Raw genomic sequence first — 23,033 nt, 5'->3', positions numbered from 1 at the left:
TAATATGACCTTGCCTACAGAGTGTGATATTGGGAATGCCCAGACATGACTTGGTATTAGGGCCACCATTGATGCATGAGGCTTGTACTAGCGAAATGAAAGACGGTCGAGCGGTATCACGGACACAGAACATGTCCGAACATGGAGTCTCGGTACCGGAGGGAGAATAGAGGAGACTTGCCACGGCCCACTTGGAACGATATTTCGAACTACTTGTCAACGTTGACGGTGAAACTCGACGTATGTTAGACAGGTGAGTCGGCCTCGTTGGGATGCTGATGTCCAGGTGGGATGCCGATTGGCGTGCCTGAAAAGAAACGGGAACCAGCGGGAGTTTGATTTACACCTAGAAAAGGAGGCGAGTCAGAAATCATGCGATATCCAGCGGTCAAAGGCACGGCGACCCCTTTCTTCTGAGAGCGTTGCAACCGTTGAAGATGAGCTTGACTTGGCTTGACTTGAATAGTTGGACCAGAACGATTATCCGGCCGAAGCTAAGAGTGGGATGGAGGGCTGATCGTACTGCCACATGTGTGGCTGTGCCCGAAGATCTTCGCGATATGAGGGGATGAGGGGCGATCGCCGGGCATGGACCGAGCCGTCCAACGCCTCTGATTCGAGCAATGAATGCTTGTCGTCCGGAGCAGACCTACCGGCATGCATGATGTCATGCATCTTGGACCTCAAAGTGTGGCGTACATACAGTGCTCATGGCCTCCCGCGGACTGTACGTCTTGCCCGTCTTTGCGAGCTTGCTTCTTTCTGCTGGGACATGGCATCTTCACCCTGGGCCACCGACCTAGACAACCAAGCTGTCGCCTCAGTCTGCCGCCTCAAAGTCAGGCAGGCCCACGCAAGGTGCCCGCACCGCAAACAAAAGCATAAGGCATAAGAGAGGGGCCCATAACCTTCTGAGACGTGGCACAACTCTGCTTGCGTCCGCGGCGGCGAAAAGTCGATGGCCACCAAGAACCCCTTGCCTCGCCATCTCCTCATGATAGACGGCAGGGTCGGTCGGCGAGGGCCCCTGGACCCGGAAAACACAAGAGGGGTCCAGACTAAGATGGCGACTGTGGGCTGGTCCAGCAAACCTCAAGAGACTCTAGCGACCCTGGGTGGGTAGAGTGGGGAGGAGGCGCCTTGATCGCCGATTCACGACATGTTCGAGTGGTCTGGCCCTGCTGGTAATCGTCGCCTCTGCAATCCTGTCGTGCGAGCAAGTACGATATTGGCATCTGTCTCAAGCCATGGGCCCAACTAGACGCGCGGTGCGCGGGCTATCGGGGGTCAGCAGCAGAATGGCCAAAGATATCGAGCCATGCGTCTAGAAGCCTTCGATCCGCGCCAGACTTGACGACTCGCGTCATCAGGAGCGTTTGTATTCTTCAAGGAAGCAGAGGTTATGAGTGACAACTGGTGTGTTCTTTGACATTAGCGCGCCGGTCCCGTGCCAGCGTATCATGACCGTCCACCAGCGAGCCCGGATATATGGGCCTCTGTTGTGAGGATTCCAGTCCGAGAGGACGCGGTTTCGGGACCAGACGTGGTTGTTGACTGTGCGTCGAAACTGTTTCTCTATGTACACCGAGACCGGCCGGTATCGCTCCTATGAGTATGAAATTCTCTTCTGTTTGCAATCTGCCGGCAGAAAAAAGGTCATGGGGCGACCTCTGGCGGTTGAAGCCGACCCAGCTAATGATGCCAAGCCCTGGCTGTTCAGTAATTACTGAACATGGTCCTCCGTTTGGCAATTGGACGCGCAAGACGAGGCCCTTGGGTCCTCCGTGTTTGCCGTGGCATTGCTTGAAATGGATTCTTTGCATTTCCTTTGTCGCGGTTTTGGGTTTTGGCTTGGTTCTTGATGTCCTGGTCGTGGGATGACCAAGTCCATCAAATTCCACTACAAGACCGCCGTCAATAGATGAAAGCATCCGCCGTGGACATTGAAATTGATGGCGGGAGCGTGTCATCCCCTCCCGTGCCCACCAACAGGTAAAAAAAACTGTCGTGACCGGTCAAAGTGTCGGCAGCTGGTGCGACGCACTAGGGTGTTCCACTGATCCTCGTCGTAGGGCCAGAAGAAGGACCGCACTCTGGTCTTATTACGGGGTCCCAAGATGGGATTTTGAGCGCTGCTCGATGGAGGGGAAAAGAGATCGACGGGACTAACAGGGCAACATGTGAGGCCGATTGGCGGGCAAGAGATGCCTTGCGCGATTGCCCACTTCCATGTTGATCCTCTGACTCTCTTTCGACGGGCGATGGGCAGCCTCAATAGGTAATCAGTCTCCCACACTGTGCATCGCCACCTCCACAAGCGCAAGCAGTCGCTACGCTGAGGTGGGCTGCAAGCAAGCACCAAGCACAGGGTACCTTCCCTCTGTAGGTACTGCACCGACCGAGCCCGTGTAACTCCCATCATCCTCCACCAAGACCTCCACGGCTGGAGGAAATTGTTTCCTTGCCTCGTCTTGCCTTCCATGCCCTCGCACCTAAACCAAACGACTCGAGCCTCCTGAGAGCAATCGCGCATTTCGTCACTCCTTCCAGACCTAGCCCCGTCCTCTGCAGCTGTTGATAGCTTCCGTCTGATACGCCTTGGGCCCCTGTTGATCTTGGATCCCACCTCGTTGCCTTGCAGCGTTGCCCTTCTCCAAAAAAGTCTCCAACGACATCGACCTCACTCAGTTCCCCCGATCTTCGCTGCTCACGGTGCCCTCCGCTATTTTCTTTTCTTCTATAACAATTCACTAGTCTGGACATCACGGGAATGTGCGACGCTGTAGGGCCGTCATCACCTCCCGAGTAATTTCTCCTCGCCCCTCCCAGGCTCTCGCAGCCTTCCATTCATTCATACCTTGAACTTCAAGCTTCGCGACTGTTAGGTTAGCGATTAGCCAGATTCACCATGGATGCGCCGCGTGAGAATGAGGAGTTGAACGACCTCCAACCTCAGCAGCAAGACCCGGCAGCTGCTTCTGCTTCTCCTCCTCCCTCTTGTCCTCCCCGTCCGCCCCAGTCTTCGACTCCATCCTCATCAACCCTCAGAGGTGCAGACCATGCTTTGCTAGCAGATCTACGCACCAACACTCCTAGCGCAACCCCAACTCGACCGACTCGCGCTGTCTCGTCTGCTGCACCAAGCGAGCAGAACAGCGTCGCCAACTCGGAGCCTCCCTTCTCTCCTTGGAGCATTGGCTCGGACAATCAGCTGGGCCATCACTCTGCCGCTTCCGACATCTCTGGCGACCGGGTCTTCCCCATCAGATCTGTTGTCAGCCTTGGTCCCAACACCAGTAAGATTACCGGTGACGATTACTTCCCTGCCATGCCCGAAAGCGATGGACGGAGCATTCCTGTCCAGTTCCCAGGTGCTGCCCGAGCTGACAAGGGACCAGATCTGAGACGCTCAGACACTGTTCCGGCTTCCTACCACTCTCGATCTCAGAATGAACGCCTCGCTGCCATCATGCGCAGGAAGAATACCCTCAGCGCGCCAATGTCAAGCATACAGCTGGATGCCGCGCGCTATGGGAGCAGCACAATACCGCTACAACTCGATATATCCACTTCAGACCACGAGACGGAGGAGTCGGGTCCATTGGGGCATGCCGCGCTTGGTCCGGCTGAGGAAGAACCCGAGATGCCCTCAGGCGCATCTGCGGGCCAGGCCAGCACCGATATTCAGCACGTAACCGCACGCTTCACACACGTGGTAACCGATGATGGCCACGCCGTCATCACTGGCCGAGACGGTGTTCTCCAGCGATGTGAAGACGAGCCCATTCACGCGCCCGGTGCTGTTCAAACATTTGGTGTCCTTGTTGCACTGCGAGAGGAGAATGATGGTTGTTTCGTTGCCCGATATGTCAGCGAGAACGCCGAGAGAATATTGGGCTACACCCCCCGGCAGCTGTTCCGACTTAAGAACTTCTTAGACATCTTGACGGAGGAGCAGCAGGATAATCTTCTGGATCACATCGACTTCATCCGAGACGAGGATGCTGACCCAGCTATTAATGGTCCCGAAGTGTTCAGCTTGTCGATTCGACCCCCAAAACGCAAGAGCATGAAACTTTGGTGCGCTATTCATATCAACCCAGCGCACCCCGATTTGATCATCTGCGAGTTCGAACTGGACGACGACATCGAATACCCCCTCCGACCCGCCGACGAAATGACACCAGACACCCCCCATGATACGCTACAATCGAACCCTACCTTGGAGGAAATCGAGGCCAGTACAGAGGTCCTCAGCAAACCCCTCAGGATCCTGAGAAGCGCACGAAAGAGGAGGGGTGAACAGGGCGCCATGCAGGTTTTCGACATAATGTCTCAGGTTCAAGAACAACTCTCATCAGCTCCCAACCTAGAGGCCTTCCTCAAGATTCTAGTCGGCATTGTCAAGGAACTGACAGGATTCCATCGTGTCATGATATACCAATTCGATTCTTCCTTCAACGGCAAGGTTGTTACCGAGCTTGTTGACACGTCCATGACAAGAGACCTCTACAAGGGCCTTCACTTTCCCGCATCCGACATTCCACGACAGGCTCGTGATCTCTACAAGTTGAACAAGGTCCGGTTACTCTACGACCGGGACCAAGACACGTCGCGGATCGTCTGCCGTACCAAGGAAGATCTAGACGTGCCCTTGGATATGAGCCACTCATACCTCCGAGCCATATCCCCAATCCACCTAAAGTACCTCAAGAACATGGCTGTACGGTCATCCATGTCGATATCTATCAACGCCTTTAACGAACTATGGGGCCTCATATCTTGCCATTCGTATGGCAGGCAGGGCATGCGCGTGTCTTTTCCGATTCGGAAGATGTGCCGGTTGGTCGGAGACACGGCGTCGCGGAACATCGAGAGACTCTCCTATGCTTCACGGTTGCAGGCCCGAAAACTAATCAACACAGCTCCCACGGACAAGAATCCTTCGGGCTATATTATTGCATCATCAGAAGATTTATTGAGACTGTTTGATGCTGACTTCGGGTTGCTGTCTATCAAAGGCGAGACAAAAATCATGGGCATCATTGAGCAAAGCCAGGAGGCACTCGCCATGCTGGAATATCTGCGAATGCGTAAGCTCACGTCTGTGATCGCGTCACAGGATGTCAAAGAGGACTTCCCTGACCTACGGTATCCGCCCGGTTTCCAGGTTGTGGCGGGGTTGTTATACGTCCCTCTGAGTGTTGGAGGCAGTGACTTCATCGTCTTCTTCCGCAAGGGACAGATCAAGGAGGTGAAATGGGCTGGCAACCCCTATGAGAAGGTCATCCGTGAGGGCACTGCCGACTACCTTGAGCCAAGGACAAGCTTCAAGACATGGCATGAGACGGTTGTAGGCAAGTGCAGAGAGTGGAATGAGGAACAAATAGAGACGGCCGCCGTGCTATGTCTCGTTTATGGTAAGTTGCCTATGACAAGTCATGGATGGTTACGAACAGCCCCTATTAACGCGACGTAGGCAAATTCATCGAGGTCTGGCGACAGAAGGAAGCGGCTCTTCAGAACAGCAAGCTCACCCGCTTGTTGCTCGCCAATTCTGCTCATGAGGTCCGAACACCACTAAATGCCATTATCAACTATCTCGAAATCGCACTCGAGGGTTCGCTCGATCAGGAAACCCGCGAAAACCTCGCGAGATCGCATTCGGCTTCAAAGTCTCTAATCTACGTGATCAATGACTTGCTCGATTTGACCAAGACAGAGGAAGGGCAGAGCCTCTTCAAGGACGAGGTGTTCGATCTAGCTAGCTGCATCAGAGAAGCAACAGGCCCTTTTCTGGCTGATTCCAGGCGCAAGGGGATTCATTACACTGTCGTTCAGCACCCGGGGCTGCCGGAGCTCGTCCATGGAGATGAGCGACGTATCCGGCAAGCCATTTCCAATGTTACAGCAAATGCTGTAGCACATACTGATACGGGACATGTCAAGATTGACGTGTTTGTGTCGGAGGTTAAGGACCAGCGCGTGGTGGTAGATTTTGTTGTTGAAGATTCAGGCATCGGTATGAGCGCAGGCCAGCTTGATGCCCTTTTCCGCGACCTGGAACAGGTGAGTACGGAGGAATTACCTAGGCCAGCTTCCCAGATGGCAAACATGCCACGGGAGATGCGTACTCTCGGTCTTGGGCTTGCCGTCGTTGCCCGTACCGTTCGAAACATGGATGGCCAACTTCGCCTCAAATCAGAGGTTGGCCAGGGCTCGAGATTCGTGGTCCAGCTTCCATTCCATCTCCCGGATGAATCGCCAAGTTCGGAAGGCCAGAGTGGACCAAGTGCTAAGACGGCAGCATCATCGAACCCAGTGACCTCTGCCCCCTCTACCTTGACGGCGCCACCAGAGGGCGAGATTATGCTTGTCGACCGGGCAAGCACAACGGGGCCCTTTGATGGTGATCTTGTTGGTGATCGAGGAAGTATGGGAAGCCGACAGAGTCGAGCCAGCCATACCAGCCACGGGAGCCAATTCAGTGATGCTGATCGCCTCATTGACGCCATTCAGACGCCATTATCCCTCAACGAGAAAGAAGGGGGAGAGTTCCCTCTCATGGGGAGTGTCCGCTCAGGAGGTTCTGGCAGGCTCGGATCTCGCGGCGCTCTTAGTGTCGGTGCTCGTTCCTCCAGCCCATCCCACAGAGAACCTCAAAGCCCTGTCGCAGTCAGTGCTCCAGGGATGCCGCCCGGCCGAGCAGAGGTCCAAGACACCAAGACTCCGATTCGGGCTGTCAAGATACCCGATGAGTATGCTGATATGCCTCAAAAGCCACAAGGCGGTGAGGACTCTGGCGTACTATTCGAAATCAAGGGTGGTGATCGTGCCGCCTCGAAGGCTGGCACGGAGAGTGTGACCAGTGGTGGAACTCACGCGACTGATTCTCAGCGTCTTAAGGTTCTTGTTGCGGAAGACGACCCAATTAACATGAAAATCCTGAGAAAACGGTTGGAAAGGTTGGGGCATGGCGTGCATGGCACTGTCAACGGCGAAGATTGTGCCACGGTTTATCGTGAAAAGTCGACCGAGTTTGACGTCGTCTTGATGGACATGCAGGTAAGGGATCTTAATTCGGTACTGCTCTGCTCTGCTCTGTATCAACTGCTAATTAATCCGCAAGATGCCCATCGTTGACGGCCTCACGAGTACCAAGATGATCCGGTCGATAGAGGCATCAGCAGAACATCACGGCCACTCGACACTCTCGCTCACAAACCATCGCATTTCCATCTTTGCCGTCTCAGCGTCTCTTGTTGAGCGTGAGAAGCAAACCTACGTAGATGCTGGATTCGACGGATGGATTCTCAAGCCCATCGATTTCAAACGGCTTAACACTCTGCTCGCAGGCATCACTGATGCCGACGTTCGAAACACGTGCCTATACGAGCCAGGCCAATGGGAGCGTGGAGGATGGTTTTGGTCTAGGTCCGAGATCAATCCAGAATCCCAAGAGACTACACCAAAGGCTGAGAATGAGGCCAAAGAGCTCGGCGTGAGCACATCCTCTGCGGAATCTGCGAAGGGTGATACCGAGACTTCTGCTCCCACCAGTTGATGGGGCTCTATCAACTACCACCCCTGGGCATGTTTTGGCGCCTACAACCCAGATGCTACTGTATCTTTCTTCTCAGTTTCTTTTTCTTGTTTCGGTGTTTTATGGTTCAAGCCCTTGAGATACACGCTTTGTATACGGTGGATATAACTGGATCGGGAGCACACACGGTGTTAGGGTGTTCGGTCACGAAGAGCGAGGACCAATCATGTCGCCCGCTCTCTTTTCTGCTTCAGTTTCTTTTTTTTTCCCTGTGTTCAGGTATCATAGACGGATGAGGAATGACGGCCATGAAGTACACGAAAAGCATGGGTTCTGGGGTCTGGTGTTGAGTGGTAGGTTGGTTGGGTTTCTTGAGTTCTTGAGTTCTTTTTTGGCGTCGGTTCCTTCATCTTATCATGCAAGCTTGCTCTTGATAGGCTTGATGAAGGGGGTCTGTTGGTATGGACAGGACAAGGCTACCATAAAACGTCGGGGGCCTAGACATTGGACGGATGGCGGGTAAAGGGGCGGCAAGGGCTGGCGACGAGTCCATGATAGACATACATGCACATGGCATCCGAACAAGAAAAAGGGGGGTCGAGGAATTCAATTACGAAGGGTGAGAAGACCAGACGGTCGGTGTCGATGGCATCACATCTGGCAGCAGCATTCACGACATCGGATCAATACAGAGTATTCATTACATCAACAGCCTAGGATTGTATTAACAAGACGACGTGCAACGCATTCCCCCTCACTCTCCAACAGCCTGAATCAAGCAAGTGCAGTTGTTGATGTGTATTTTTTCATAGCCTATCAAACGTTCAACGCCGTCTATGCATTAATACCGCAAAACCCAATAGTCCCCTCCCTATCCCCTTCGCTTTGCTACCTGTTTCCCCCTTCTTCTCCAACCATCTACAACGCTATGTATCGCCGGACCGTTGCCCCTATCCTTTCTTGCACGCTGGTCAATGGTGTTGCCACATAATTCGTCTCGTTGTGCCCAAAATAAAAGATTAGCCCCCGTGTGTTCCTACCCAGTTCCCAGAGTCCTCGGATGACTCCCGCGACTGGAGCGTCCGGGGGCGCGCCCTCTCGCCGTGCCGCGCTACAGCTCAGATTCGGCGCCGTTGGTGGACAGGGCCATGGGGCTGCCGTTGTGGTTCTGCCTCTGGCGGAGGCGGGCGTTTCCAGGGGGGCGACGGCGGACCATGACGCGGCCATTAACGCCGCCCTGGCTGCCATTCTCCTCCTCCTCGTCCGAATCCGGGTTCTGCTCAGCGTAGAGGCGAGCCTCGTCGAGCTCGTTGATGTTTGTGGGGCGGTCGCGAAGCCACTGCATCCGGGGGCCGGATCGGGCTCGCTCCGAGACGCGGAAGCCGTAGATGCGCGGCTCGTATATGCGGCCGGGGCCGAGTCCCGGGCCGATATTCTTTGCATACATGCCGTTAATGAGGCCCTCACCATCGTTGACTCGGGAGCCTGAGGTGGAGAGCACCTCGATACCACGCTTAGTGAGGTCGTATTCGGGGAAAGTGAGGAGGAAAAGAGAGCCAAAGGTGCGGCCAAAGAAGGCGCCGTCGACAGTCTGGAACCGGCTGTTGGGAGGGACATAGACGTCCAAGCATGAGGGGCAGAAGAGCTTGACCGTATCCTCGCCAGGGATGTCGGATAGGCCGACGGGCAGAGTGCGGGCCTGGTCGCAGTTTGTCCGGGGGCAGCAGCCAAAGTGGCCGAGCTCGTACTTTTCGCTCATTTGTTGGATGCCAGCCCTCGAGCAGATGAAGCGCTGGTGGATGAGCCCGTAGAGCATTTCTGCCGAAGACTCTATGACGGACAGGTCGCTCGCCATACGGTGATGCCTTCGCTCGCCAGGTTGCCTGGACAGGCGCTCCGGATCCGACTCGTTTTCATCTTCTTCCTCTTCTTCCTCATCTTCGTCCTCGTCGTCTTCTGGTTCCACGTCCAAGATCATCTATCAGGGCAGCACAACATTAGTCTTGCATCATGGACAAAGATCGGCACGAAAAGAAAAAAAAACATACCTCCAACGCCTCCTTGTACATGGCCACCTGGGTTTGCAACCCGGTCAAGTTGAAGTCATCCTCTATAAACTCCTCCGAGACCTCGGCAAAGTATTCGTGACCGAGAAGAGAACAGAAACTAGAGATCCAAGACTCGGGCACGCCTGAAGAGGTCGACATGGCGGCGTGGGATGGGTGAGGCCAAGGCCACAGTCGGGATCAGGGATCAGGGGAGGGTGCGCACTGGCGCAGGGACGCGATATGCGGCAGCCGGCGCGGGGTGAGGCGAGGTGAAAGGTTGGTTCAGGCGCGTGGTATCGATAGCGTCAAGAGGGTGCTCGGGCACGCTTCTAATCGAAGGCGGGGTGACGGCGGACTTGTGAGGGGCGCGATTCTAAGGGCCACGGGGAGGACACGATATATACGGAGGCGGGCACGAGCATCTATCGCATCGCAGAGTCAGGCTCAGAGCGCCAGCGTCGCAGAGGCGTCGAGCGACTCGGGGGAGTTTTGGAGGGGGAGGGTCGAGTAAAGCTGTTTTTTTGGTTGACCTTTTGGTGCAACTGGCGAGAGGGTCGACGATGGATGGATGGATTCAGGTTGGCGTGGACCGGCACCTGCACCGTGGGCTCGGCGCTAGGGTTTTACCGGGTTCCGGCCTGCATCCAATACAATCACTCTTCCATCCCGTCTGCCCCAACCACCAGCGATTATCTACGAGTCGAGAAAAGGCGGATATACCATGTAAAATACGGCTCAATTTATTTTTATTTATTTTTATTATATATGATTGACTTTCCTTGAGCCAATCGTTCCCCAATCTCATGGTCATGGGAAGTCTCCTCGTCAACTCATCATGGATCCGCCATCTGTCTAAGACGGCCACTCTTTGCTGTCGCCGACTATCAACACAGGTCACTCGACCAATCGCCTTGACGCCCTCAACTTCGGAACTTTTTAATATCGACACATTCCGTGAACGGGCCTTTAAACCTCAGAAACCATTCTTCTTTGGACGAAATGACGGCTCTCCTGCAGCGTTGTTCCCCGCGGCGAGCAAGTGGTTCGAGAAGCATACAGTCGACTTAGATGTGAATTCGACGAAATTCTCACCATACATGGATCAGTTCCAAGAATGGGGATTTCCTTATGAGCTCGTCACACCATCGGCTCCCAACAAGGATGCCCTGCTATCATTTCGCAATTGGCTCTCCTCAAGTGAGGAGCCAGCCGACCAACTCCTCGCCAGCATCCTCGAGCCATCCATCGACGAACTGGAGACGGGGTCGTTTTTCCAACTCCTTGCGCCTCTAAGGCTTCTCGTTAAAGCCCTCGAGTTCAACCAAGCTCAGCCAAAGCCTGTTAGCCTCTACATTGCCCAGTCCTCTCTCACGGATCTTCCCGAAGCTCTTCAGAATGATCTTCCAACTCCAGATGTAGTCCAAAGTGCTGGCAAGGGCGACGTCTACAGCTCCAGCATCTGGCTCGGCACAGAGCCAACGTACACGCCCCTGCATCGCGATCCGAACCCCAACGTCTTTTGTCAGCTGTGTGGCAGCAAGGTCATCCGCCTCATGTCCCCGGCGTTAGGCGATAGGCTCTACTTCCAGGTGCAGTCTCGGATCCGACAACAGGGCAACAGCCGTATAAGAACTGTTGAGATGATGGAGGGAAAGGAGAGGGAGGCACTGTATGAGGCTGTATGGGAACATGATCCTCTACCAGAAGGGTTGTACGAGGCCGAGTTGGGTCCCGGGGATGCCTTGTTCATCCCAAATGGCTGGTGGCATTCTGTCAAGAGCAAAGGGTCAAGGGGGCATTTGAACGGGTCCGTCAACTGGTGGTTCCGATGATATCATGACCTGAACAGTCTCTTCTTGTATACTTCAACTACAGCGATCTCCATACTTCAGCTTTTCGACACGGGCTTACAGATGATCCAATTGAGATATCCGCAAGGCCAGAGATGCACCTTGCTACCGCTCTGCATCTCCCACCTGCTCGTATCCGCGCCACAGCTCCGCAGCAGGGCCTCCACCTCGTCAGGTGTCCGAGTTCGCAGCGCTGAGACGTACCCGTCAAAAGCGAGGACAAAGGGCAGGATGGGGATAAGGCATGAGAAGATGAAGGTTGGTGGAGACCGCCATTTCCACGCGTACAAGGGTGCGCTGAGGATGGCGCCAATGCCCAGCAACGTGACCGCCACGAAGCTCGCGAAACTGCGGTCCTGCAGTTCGAAGATGGCAAAACCTTCGCTCGTCTGGACAGTATCGCGCAGGATCGCCTTCGCAAGGTCATCGTCGAAGTGATGGAATGCCAGGTTGAACAGGCGGAACGGCTTCGTCCCGTCGTCCCTGTTTGCGAGATGCTCCGGTGCGGCGCTCGCATCGACAGGCTCGCGCTCATACGTGACGAGCGGGTTCCTTTTAGTGACAGCATCCCATGCCTCGACGTTGGGGTGCAGGTCTGTCAGGACGAAGCGAACGGGCGAGGCGCCGCGCGAGTGCAGGTGCGTGTTGACGGTGCGAGCGATCGAGGGCGTGGGGCCGCCGCCGCCAGCGCAAAAGTCAACAAAGGTGTATTCAGGTAGAGATGAGTCGAGGTGCTCGATCAGGAGGGAGGCGGCGAGGCTGGCGGGGGATTGCGATTGGAGAGGTGTGTTGGACATCCAGGCGCGGGTGAGGGCATCTTGGACACGGGCGCGGAGGAAGGCTGGGAACCTATGGTGAGTGTCAGTATCGAGTAGGGTAGCAGAAGTTGCAGTTAAAGCTTTGTTTGCATGGAGCAAAGCTTCATGTCCAAGGCCAGGTGTTCCAGAGCTCTTGGACCTGAATGTGAAGCTTGGAGATGTAGGATCACAGCCCAAGCTCCAGCGGGGGGAAGAGGTGGTGATGAGTGGACCTAGCTTATACGTACCAGGGCTGGTCGTCAATCTCGAAGAGATGCATCCGAGGGATTAAAGGCGCCATTCTCACTAATGAAATGACTTGTCCTCTGTCTGATTAACTCGATTGAAGGTAGCTATCAGTATTCAAAGGTCGGGGGCCGGTGTTTTATAGGTTTTGATGTGAAACCCGGTCGGCAACTCCAAGTTCCGTCGGTGATGTCGTCAGCCCGCGTAGGGTAGGTAGACTAGCTAACATATAGAAGACCACCTCCTTGCCTCTTTTCCTCTCGTATTCCCTACCTCAGGCTCCTTTCAATTAAATACTCATATTTACTCTAGAGTAATGAATCTATACGCGAAGTAGTCTGGATCATTTTAGTCGTTGATGCTAAGCGTCGCTGCGATTCGCATCAATGTTTCCTCTAATCTCAACTACAACGTCTCCAACACGGAAAGCCACCTCTCAAGTCCCCGCAACACCGCCCATCTCAACACTCCCATTTTCTCCGTCGGACTCTTCACCAAACTCCCCAGCCGATGCTTCAGCCATTACTTTGTTGGGGTATCCGTGTAAGGATCAAATCCCATCCTTCGTTTCGCTTCGCTCCGTGCCCTCCACTGTGTCTCCCCCACCAAGCCCGTCGTCGATGTTTCCTCTAGGAAGAATGTCAAGATGTGATCCGGGATAGAGAGGTGGGATGCCTGCTGAAACTCCTGGAGACTAGCCAGTCGAATCAGCATCTCCATCAGCGACAGAGAAGTTGTGATGGCGCCGAACGGGGACCGGGCGACAAAGTTCTCCGTTTCCGCCGCGGTAACTGGCTGCAGAGAGCTGGACTGCTCAGGGCCACTCAGTGACAGCCTCTTGATCTGGTCGACAACCCTGGAGTCAAGAGACCTTCTGTCACGAGGAGTTCCCTGCCTTGGAGGCGTCTCCTGTTTGTCCATGGTGCCAGAGTCAAGTGATGCATCGTCGTCATCCTCCGCTGCTTCTTCATCGTCCTCCTCGAACACCTCCAGCGCGATCCATTCCGGATCAAGATGTGCCGGGAACTTCCATTTAGAGTGATCTCCGATAGGAGCTGCTTTCTTGAAGTTGGTTGAAGAGTCTCGGGACTCCTGCAGGAGCTGCCTGTCAATATCGGCCTGTTCATCCTCCGCTTCCCCTCCCCCAATCATGGTGCTCTTGGCGCCATACCCTGAATCCTCGATGAAGCCTGCTATACCTTCGGTATCAGGCTTGGAGGGGGTAGCTCGAGTATCTCGTTTCAAGAGCAGCACTGGTCTTTGTTCGCTGTCGGTGGTGGATCCAATATTCAAGATCCTGCCTGTATCTGTGTAGAATATCTTGGATAATTCATGAACCGGGATAGACTCGCGAATTCCTGCCATTGGGATGTCATCATACGATCGAGTGTTTTGCTCATCGTCATGGAGGCGTCCATCGTCGAGATCCTCAATGATCTCCAGATGATATGCATATTCCCAACTGTTTTCAGACGACACAGGAGTTGGGAGAGAGGCCAGGCAGCCTGCATGATAGCCTGTTCTGCTGTCAAAAAAGAAGTCCCTTCGGGTTCTGCAGATGCGAACTCGTGCCTTGTGCAAGACCTCCTGCCACAATGGCTTTCTGTCCCCTTCACCTAGGCCGTAAACTCTGTCATCGCTTAGAGGCTGGGCTGCGCCGCTTGTCGGAGTTCCAGTTGCGCCTCGTGGTGTTAGTGTAGATGCATGCCCGAGAAATAGCATGTATAGGGACAAGGTGAAGGTTGGGCCGATCTGAACCGGCCTTGTTGGATCCTGGGCAAACTGCGTGTCGCCGACAATGAGAAGTGTGCTTGCTTGCAAAAGTCTGGAAGGTGATATGCCGGTCGGCAGAGAAGTCGAAAGACTCTCCCCTGATGCAGTAATAGCCAACTGGAGAAGAGGAATGTCACGGTCTATCCGCTCCAACAAGGCCTTGATGCTTGTGACGATAGCGAGTAGGTCATCTTGACTGATAGGAGGTGACTTGGATTGAGCTCGATCACTATCCGAGTCCGAGCTCAGTGTAGTTGCTGCTTCTATACGGCGCCCTAGCGAGACGATCTCTTTATGAAGCGACTTCGCGAGGGGGGTGGCAGATTCCAGGAATAGGTTTCCTCTACCTGATCTGTGGGGGGCCTGTCAGTCGGCGCACAACAGCAACGAATGAGGTTCCTACTTGAACTCGATCAAGTCTATTGCTGGTGAAATGATCTGCAGGGACTGGTTAGCTACCTATGTAGGGGGCCTCGCATGATGCACAACACAACAGCAATCATACCTTGATCCTGCTGTCGAGAGTACTTTGCAGTGACTTGAGCTCAGAATAAACGGCCCTACCCTCGACCGACTTGAGCAGACGCGAGCACTGACCCAGGGCGTAGGTGGAAGTCAAGGTGATGCCAGACCGTATGGCATATTTCATAGCCTGCACACCGACCGCTGCGAGGAAATCATCCATGACCGGGGTGCTTGCGACATGAAGAGGTAAAAGTTTTATTCATGCTGGAAGGAGCTTGCAGAGATGTGAAAGCTTCGAATAGAATGTATTCAAGGTGGAGAGGAAACAAAGAGTGATGCACGATCCGAGGCCGATGTTGCATTGATTCCCATCCCGTCCTGCTGGCAGCCATTCACTCGCTGCAGTTGACCGCCGCCAGCGCAGAGCGCCCGGGGGAACTTACAGTGAGGTCCACGGCACGCGGGACAAAGAACAGGCAAGACAACAGGACACAGATACTGGTTTATACTTCCCTAGGATATAATTGTATTAAAAAAGAATGAACGAATAAAATCTAATATCTTAAATAAACTTATTTCAAAAATTTTTTTTATATGAGTTAGATCTTCTTTGACCTCCAGCTACCCATGTGCACTGGTACACCGTAGAGGGGCAACGTGTACAGTGCGAGTGTGCCAGGATGCCCCTCGTTTGCTTGGCTTCGAGGCTGCTCCTCTGTGGCACGTGCTTTCATGGTTGCTGCCATGGTGGCTGGCATGGCTACCCAGCTCCCTCAGGCTCAGGCCTTTTTGGCAGTCACAAAGGCAGAAATCATGCCTAATGTGAGTCAAGCATAGAGTCATAGGGCTGAGTTGGTCATCACTCGAATATCGCATTCAAGGATTCCCCAAGCCAACATCGAGTTAGCGAGTTCTGCCTGGATCTTGGTGCTTCCACCAGCCACATTTGTACGTGCGAAGTTTTAACTCAAACACTGTACAACCCGCCTAACCCCTCTACTCCGTACATTTTTTTCTCTCTTGTGGCAGGGGCGGCGTCATATGGTGGGGCTCGAATTTTCACAACCTGACCTCTTCCCTCTCTCCACCAAGCACAAACCATCACCATCATTAGGCACAGACATTTCGGCCCTTGCCTCTTTGGTGCCCAAGGATCTCGCTCGACAACATATTGCCCGAGTCAAAAAGAGGCCCCCGTCATCTTCCATTCGACCTCTTTTCCCGCTGGCCACATCAAGATTACCGACCCAGCCCCGTTTTCACAACGAACGACCCAGATAGGTTGCATATCTAGGGCCTTTTTAAGTCCGCAACCCCCGTCACAGACCGCAACGGACCATCGCAGAACCTCCCCTCGACTTCGTTAATTCCCGCGGCAAACGTCACTCTACCAAAAACAACTTCACAATGGCGACCCCCAACTCCTGGGAGGACGATCCCGCTGCTCAGGACGAGAACCTCGCCCAGCAGGCTCAGCAGCAGCTCAATGTGAACAACCCCGCCCCCGCGCAAGGCGGCTTCCGACCCAATGTCGCCTCCTTCCAGCCCACTGCCCAGTCCTTCCAGCCCGGCCAGGGATATGGAGGATATGCCCCTCAGTACCAGCAGCAACAATACTACCAGCAAGGCTATTACCCTCAGTACGGTGGTGCCCAGCAAGGCTTCAACCAGTACAACCAGGGCTATGGTGGCGGCTACAACCAAGGTTATGGTATGATGTTTGCGCCCCAGAAAAAAATTGCTTCTACTCTAGAGAATTGACCAATATTAACCAAACATACAGCCGGCGGTGGCTACCCTCAGTACGGCCAGCAGCAGCAACAGCAGCAACCACCTCAGCAACCCACCCCCGCCCCTACGATTGCCCAGCGACCGGCTGATGCTCCCGCCGCAGCTCCCACTCAGCCAGCTGCCACCAAGCCCAAGGTGATCAGCATCAGCGCCGACTCCTCCGCACCCAAGCCCAAGGCCAAGGTGCTTTCTATCTCTGGATCTGGCGCTGCCACACCTGTCAAGCAGGAGGAGCCTGCCAAGGCTGAGCCCAGCAACGAACCCGAGGCTGGCCAGAAGGCCACGGCCACCAAGGCTATCGAGAAGACCGGCGAGAAGGCTGGCAAGGCTGCTTCCGGTGGTAAGACCTCTGGAAAGACATCCCCCAGCCCTGCCTCTGGCCGCAACAGCCCTTCGGCTGGCGAGAAGAAGGCAGCCCGCGAGGCTGATGCCGTCGAGAAGGAGCAGGCTGCCGATGTCGACCAGGAGACTCTCAAGGAAATCTACGGCAAGGAGCACGTCAACATCATCTTTATGGGCCACGTCGATGCCGGCAAGTCGACTCTCGGTGGATCCATCCTCTATGCCACTGGCATGGTCGATGAGCGAACTATGGAGAAGTACAAGAGGGAGGCCAAGGACCTTGGTCGCGAGTCTTGGTATCTGTCCTGGGTCATGGATCTGAACAAAGAGGAACGAACACAAGGAAAGACCATTGAGGTTGGACGTGGCTTCTTTGAGACGGAGAAGCGCCGATACAGCATTCTGGATGCCCCTGGCCACAAGATGTACGTGCCCAACATGATTGGTGGTGCATCCCAGGCCGATGTTGGTATTCTGGTCATCTCTGCCCGAAAGGGCGAGTACGAGACTGGTTTCGAGCGTGGTGGACAGACCCGTGAGCATGCCATGCTTGCCAAGACTCAGGGTGTCAACAAGCTCATTGTGGCCGTCAACAAGATGGACGACCCTACCGTTGAGTGGTCTCAGGAGCGATACAATGAGTGCACAACCAAGCTGTCCCAGTTCCTCAAGGGTACCGGTTACAACCTCAAGAATGACGTCTACTTCCTGCCCATCGCCGCCCAGCAGACCCTCGGTATCAAGAACCGCATCCCCAAGGATGTGGCTCCTTGGTGGGAGGGCCCCTCGCTCCTCGAGTATCTGGATAGCATGAAGGCCCTTGAGCGCAAGTTGAACGCCCCCTTCATGTTGCCCGTCAACGGCAAGTACCGTGACCTGGGTACCATGGTTGAGGGTAAGATTGAGGCCGGTGTGGTGAAGAAGGGCATGAGCATGATCATGATGCCCAACAAGCAGAATGTCGAAGCTGCTGCTGTCTACGGCGAGCAGGAGGACGAGGTGCAGCTGGCCCAGTGTGGTGACCAGGTGCGAATAAGGCTCAAGGGCATCGAGGAGGACGACATCCTGCCCGGCTTTGTGCTGTGCTCGCCCAAGCGACTGGTGCATACTGTGGCTGAATTCGAGGCGCAGATCCGCATCCTGGAGCTCAAGAGCATCCTCACAGCCGGCTTCAACTGCGTGCTGCACGTCCACTCCGCCATCGAGGAGGTGACGTTTGCGGCTCTTCTGCACAAGCTACAAAAGGGAACAAACCGCAAGAGCAAGAACCCACCTACGCACGCCAAGAGAGGCGACAGCATCATTGCGCGCATGCAGGTGATTGGCGGAGCAGGCGCCGTGTGCGTGGAGAGGTTCGAGGACTATCCCCAGATGGGTCGCTTCACCTTGCGAGACCAGGTTGGTTTTACTCACCCCCCCTAACCCCCCTCGACTAACCCCGTACCCTTCCCTCTCGCCTGGTCCTCCCGGGATGACCAAGGGGAGACCTACCACTTGTGTGGCGTGGCGTGGGGATCGACGGGGGGTCTCCTCATCATGATAGATCTAAGATCACTAACACGAGTTTTACTCAGGGACAAACCATTGCCATTGGCAAGATCACCAAGCTCGTCTTTAACGATGCCTAAATGAATAATGATTCTCCTCGGATCGCACCCAGATGAGGCTGCGTGTCAAATAAAGAAAAGGACAGACGTCGATGAATGAATGTAAAACGGCATGGGAGATGTAAAGGATATTCATCATCATCATCAATTACATCGGTTTTAACGACTTGGCGCAGAAGACGAGAGAAAAAGAGAGGAAAAACCAGGGGCGTGATACCGGATTTGAATAGGGTGATGAAAAGACCACCTGTGTCGTGTCCATCAAAGGACGTCAAGACATGGCAACAAGAAGAACAGAGACGGTGGGCGACATGATGGATACCATGCATTCCCGGAGCTTTTACCTATATAGATGCAAGCAATGAAAGAGGGAAAGTGTATCAAGTCATGTGTTTCCTCTTGCTCTTGTGGATATGAGTCTTGTGAGATGACCCTAGAAATGCTTGAAGCTTTGAGAGGGGAGCAAGAGCAAGAAGAAGCGTAAGAAGCCAACAAGGAAATCAGTTTTGTCACAACAGTAAGAACATATCACCAAGGCAAGAGCCGACAGAATAAAGAGATGGTTGAAAGGAAGAAGTAGAACTGAGTAGAACCGAGGGGAGATGAGATGGGAGGGAAGGGGGAAACAGACAGAGAGAAGATGCTGGAACAAGGGGATGTTTGACCTCGGATATTCACTTGAAGCTGATGATACGATGGCGGTGAGATTGCATTGCAGCAAGATGTCGAGGGTGAAACGGGGAAGAAAGAAGAAGAAGGGGAAGACGAAAACAGTAGACCGAGTTGTTATCGTGAGATTAGGATCTGGGTCGGGAGGGAGCCCGTTGTCCATGCAGAGATGGGAATCAAGCCGGTCAATTAGGTATGCAGAATGCAAGATTCGGCCAACGAGGCCATTTCGCCGTGGTCCTTGATGCACCCCTCAGCACAAGCGTGCGTCAAAGTCACGATAATCGCGGGCAAGCCTCGACCTGTGAGTTCGCGATACGTAACCCCAGCCTTCATCTGCAGGACAGAGCAGGGGTCACGGTTTGGGGGACGGTCTCCGAGAGTGAGTAACGGAAGCAGAGTGGAGCGTATGGAGGAGTGCTGACGTCGGGGTACAGTTCCTATCGTCGTTGGAGGCACCAAGCAAAGATTTCTGTTAGCGACGACACGGGCACGATAATGAGCCGGGACGGTTCGAGAGTGAAGCGTTGTAAAGAGCGTCATCTCCCGAGGAGCTTGGTTACAGAAGCGGGAAGCGGTGACGAAAGGGAAGCCTGAAATGAGTGTGGTCAGGAAGTCAAGGTCCACCGAAGGGAAGAAATTCTGTGTAGGTGCGGATCCTATTCTGGCTGGCGGCGGCCCAGCGGATCGGGATTGGGGGCGTGGTGAGGTGTGGGAAAGAGCTGAAGCGCTGAGGTGAGGAGTGCATTGTGCGGTCCCCGGATGAAGGTATTCCAAGGGGCCAAAGGTGAGACCCGGCGGCAGCGCGGCAATGGCAATGGGCATAGCCAGGGCTCACGGAAGGTTGCCGAGCGGCCGGAGATGGACGGGATGCCGTTGGGCTCCAGGTGGGGCATCCTGGGGACCATGTTGTTTGGTTTGAGGCCAGGCAGTGAGTGAGTGGTTCCTGATATTGCGTGTTGATGTGAATTTTTTCTATTTTTCTTTGCCCCTGCTGGCTGCAGTTGAGAAAAGGTGCAGCAGCCGGGATCAAGGGGTTCGTGAGAGCTGAAGTCCATATTTGTTGGTTCACGGGGATTTGACGGACGGACAGACGGCGAAGCGGCAGTAAATCACGGCAGGTTTGCTTGCTGCGCGCAGAAGCGATTAGAGGTGATCGCCATCCGCCGTATCAGCGACTTATCTCGGTGCAGTACGCCCGAGGCATGAAAAGCCAGGGGGCCTTGCAACGCTGGTTTGATCAAGGTGAGTGATCCAGCGACTGAATGGCTGTTATTGGTATCGTGTACCGGAGGCGGACGGAGGTATACGGAGGTATACGGAGCCGGGTAACGGAGCACGGAGGTCAGGAAGTTAGCCGAGTGATTGTAGACAAGCGCCCGCAACGGAACCCAAAGTCCAAGAGGGGTGTGGCAAGCGTCAAGGGAGACCGTCCCGGGGCATTGTCACTGCATGTACCTTTTGCCAGCGGTTCTCCAGACCAAGGCAGCGTGTTCCAGGTCCAGGCTCCCTGAACCCCCCGTTCCCCGCTTAGTTCTTGAGCCCCAGCCCCAGAAACGTAAACGAGACGGAGGCTCTGCGCGGGGGAACGGTGACGAACGGAGACTCGGAGAATGTCGGGACAGTCCAGCACAGCGAGCAAAGGTGAGAGAGCAGTGTGCGGAGGGGGCGTGTGTTGACACGGCGAAAGTGAAGCCAATCACAAGTGCCGCCTCGGCAGGTCGCCGTGGCGGGGGATGGACAGGGCACCTGGAAGTGGAGAGGAGTGGGGAAGCAAAGAGCCTGAAAAATCAATCAGGGGAATGCAAGTTCATGGTCTTGTAGGTACGTCACGCAGACCAGACCCTTCGGGGCAGAGGCTACCGACGGGAATATTGTTGCATTATCGTGACCCTTTTTGCGTGACGAGTGACGATGATTAGATCCATGAAGTTGCGGAGGCTTGGTCCTGCACCGGGGGATCGAGACAGCGGGGACCGGGGCGTACTGTAATGAAGGTCCACTATCGAGCCCAAATATCAGTGAGACCAAGGTCACGATGCCTGGTTCCGAGCTTTTAGCTCCACGAATTTGAATTTTCTTCACCGAGTCGTGACGGAGTTGACCAGGTAGCCAAAGTCATGTGCGACCTGTCTTGCGAATGACGCCGGAATTGCACTCGGCTCGGGCTACGGTGCTCTGCACTTTGACGGGGGGCAAGGGCATGCGGGGCCGGAAGAGGAAAACGCAGAAGTAAAAAGAGTCTAGAAGCTCATCATTGTCAAGGGGGCAGGCCAAGCTGAGCCATGGTGAAGCATGGGGAATTCTTGACCACAGGTCTCGTGAGATGCCAGGTGGTGACCGAAATAGTAGCCCAGAGACTTGCGGTCTCCTCCGCTGTCTTCGTGTTAGTGCCAGGCACGAGAAGCCACATTGAAGGGATTCGTTAAAAAATTTCTGCGGCCGGCTCAAAGTAGACGCTGCATACAGGATTTCAAGGATATGATTTTGATGTAAAAGAAAAAAAAAACATCTTGATGGTCAGAGAGAGGCGAAAAAAGGGCAATAACACGAGAGAGGCGGACAGCCGAAAGCCGAGAGCTGTCATCTCGGGAAGGCTCAAGCCATGAATGTACCAGCGGTGTAACGACAAGGTGGTTCGTCCCGTTTTGTTCCCGTAAATCGACTTACACCTACATGATGAGTACCTACCACACTGCCATGAGATGGGAAATCGCGGGGTAAAGGGTAAGGGGAAACCGCCACGAGGGAAGGCGCCTGCAATGCGCGTTGTCAAAGTGTCAGTCGCGACTTACAGAAAGCCGCCTCTCAGAATCCATCCATTCATCCATTCTCCCGCCCATCCTCACTTACCGCCCAGCTTCATCGAGACACCATCCCTGAGTTGTCAGAGGACGGGAAGAGATCGGGGTAAGTTACCCGCTGGCGACTACACCAGAATCAGCATTGGCGACGGTGAAGACCACGACAACAACACCACAACAAGCGGCCGGCAATAGCCACACCATCAGCCGGAGCCAGGCTGTGCTGTGCTGCGCTGCGCTGTGCTTTGCATTGCAGGGCCTTCACATATTCTCACCGGCGGACCCGTGGCGGTGGATTCAGACGAGCCCTCTTCTCTCCGTGTCTTCTCCACTGTCTCCCTGCTTGTTCCTGTCTGGTGACCAGCCAGTTTTAGCAGCACAGACCCATCTCGACATCGTGTACCTGAGCCCGGAGGTTGACGCTTGGTGTTTTGCTTTTCCTCCCTCACCTCCTCCGCAATTTGATCTCAGCCCTAGCTCCCACTCCCACGCCTGGGTCATTCCCCTTTTGCTCCATGCCATCCGTCGCGGGTTCCTGTCGATGGACGACGCCTTGGCGAGCTTGTTTTCCTTGTCACTGTGGCGGTTTTCTTCACGTGTTGTTAATGTGATCTGATTTCGAGACGGGTTTTCTTTTCTCTTCTTTTACCCTTTGCCGGTTCTTGGCCGGCAAGGGTTCAGTCCCCTCGGGGACCATGTATATCTTGGTACGTAAAAGTACCTGCTACGATGACTTGGGCGCCCGGTCTGTTGTCTTGCCTCTCGTTTCTCGTGGGTTTCAAGGTGAAGTGTACTTCACGATGTCCGGGCACCCTGGCATCCTAGTCCCCTAGTCCCTTGATTGCCCGTTAGGTCGTCACACCTGCATACCTAGCCAATAGATTCATCCGGTTCGATAGAATCTTTTGCAGGTCGCTTTTGCATGTCCCCACACCACGCCCGTCCCGCACCGCAGTGTGTACCGTATCCTTCCACCATCCAACAGAGGCAAAGCAAACAAGCAAGCAACCAGGGAATCAGCATCAGCAGCAGCGCCAAAGTTGGAAAGAGCATGGGCTGTACACTCAGCCAATCCCCCGTGGTGAAGCCCTCTACCGT

At 54.5% G+C, this 23,033-nt stretch overlaps 7 protein-coding genes across 7 annotated transcripts; 3 read left to right on the top strand and 4 right to left on the bottom strand.

The window, feature by feature from the left end:
- Positions 1 to 2,908: 2,908 nt before the first annotated feature.
- MRS44_005047 (uncharacterized protein) lies at positions 2,909 to 7,564 on the top strand (the record flags this gene model as incomplete). Its single annotated transcript, XM_046273598.2, has 3 exons — positions 2,909 to 5,420; positions 5,480 to 7,065; positions 7,130 to 7,564. 3 exons carry the CDS (start codon positions 2,909 to 2,911, stop codon positions 7,562 to 7,564), a joined length of 4,533 nt encoding a protein of 1,510 aa, XP_046135793.2.
- A 1,090-nt stretch (positions 7,565 to 8,654) lies between these two features.
- MRS44_005046 (uncharacterized protein) lies at positions 8,655 to 9,750 on the bottom strand (the record flags this gene model as incomplete). The annotated part of the gene is made up of 2 exons (XM_046270665.2): positions 8,655 to 9,521; positions 9,592 to 9,750. The coding sequence occupies 2 exons, from the start codon at positions 9,748 to 9,750 to the stop codon at positions 8,655 to 8,657; spliced, it is 1,026 nt and encodes a 341-aa protein (XP_046135794.1).
- A 650-nt stretch (positions 9,751 to 10,400) lies between these two features.
- On the top strand, positions 10,401 to 11,423 carry MRS44_005045 (uncharacterized protein; the record flags this gene model as incomplete). The annotated part of the gene is made up of 1 exon (XM_046268644.2): positions 10,401 to 11,423. The coding sequence occupies one exon, from the start codon at positions 10,401 to 10,403 to the stop codon at positions 11,421 to 11,423; it is 1,023 nt and encodes a 340-aa protein (XP_046135795.2).
- A 56-nt stretch (positions 11,424 to 11,479) lies between these two features.
- On the bottom strand, positions 11,480 to 12,539 carry MRS44_005044 (uncharacterized protein; the record flags this gene model as incomplete). Its single annotated transcript, XM_046268645.2, has 2 exons — positions 11,480 to 12,290; positions 12,487 to 12,539. 2 exons carry the CDS (start codon positions 12,537 to 12,539, stop codon positions 11,480 to 11,482), a joined length of 864 nt encoding a protein of 287 aa, XP_046135796.2.
- A 467-nt stretch (positions 12,540 to 13,006) lies between these two features.
- Positions 13,007 to 15,480, bottom strand: MRS44_005043 (uncharacterized protein; the record flags this gene model as incomplete). Its single annotated transcript, XM_065622426.1, has 3 exons — positions 13,007 to 14,620; positions 14,763 to 14,952; positions 15,338 to 15,480. 3 exons carry the CDS (start codon positions 15,478 to 15,480, stop codon positions 13,007 to 13,009), a joined length of 1,947 nt encoding a protein of 648 aa, XP_065478498.1.
- A 649-nt stretch (positions 15,481 to 16,129) lies between these two features.
- Positions 16,130 to 18,277, top strand: MRS44_005042 (uncharacterized protein; the record flags this gene model as incomplete). The annotated part of the gene is made up of 2 exons (XM_046270659.2): positions 16,130 to 16,433; positions 16,506 to 18,277. 2 exons carry the CDS (start codon positions 16,130 to 16,132, stop codon positions 18,275 to 18,277), a joined length of 2,076 nt encoding a protein of 691 aa, XP_046135798.2.
- Positions 18,278 to 19,320: 1,043 nt separating this feature from the next.
- On the bottom strand, positions 19,321 to 19,956 carry MRS44_005041 (uncharacterized protein; the record flags this gene model as incomplete). The annotated part of the gene is made up of 1 exon (XM_065622425.1): positions 19,321 to 19,956. One exon carries the CDS (start codon positions 19,954 to 19,956, stop codon positions 19,321 to 19,323), a length of 636 nt encoding a protein of 211 aa, XP_065478497.1.
- Between the last annotated feature and the right edge of the window lie 3,077 nt (positions 19,957 to 23,033).

The sequence above is a fragment of the Fusarium solani genome (assembly GCF_023522795.1).
Source record: "Fusarium solani strain SB1 chromosome Unknown bctg00000002, whole genome shotgun sequence".
Classification (NCBI taxonomy): Eukaryota; Fungi; Ascomycota; class Sordariomycetes; order Hypocreales; family Nectriaceae; genus Fusarium; species Fusarium solani.
This window is presented reverse-complemented; position numbering and strand designations above follow the sequence as displayed.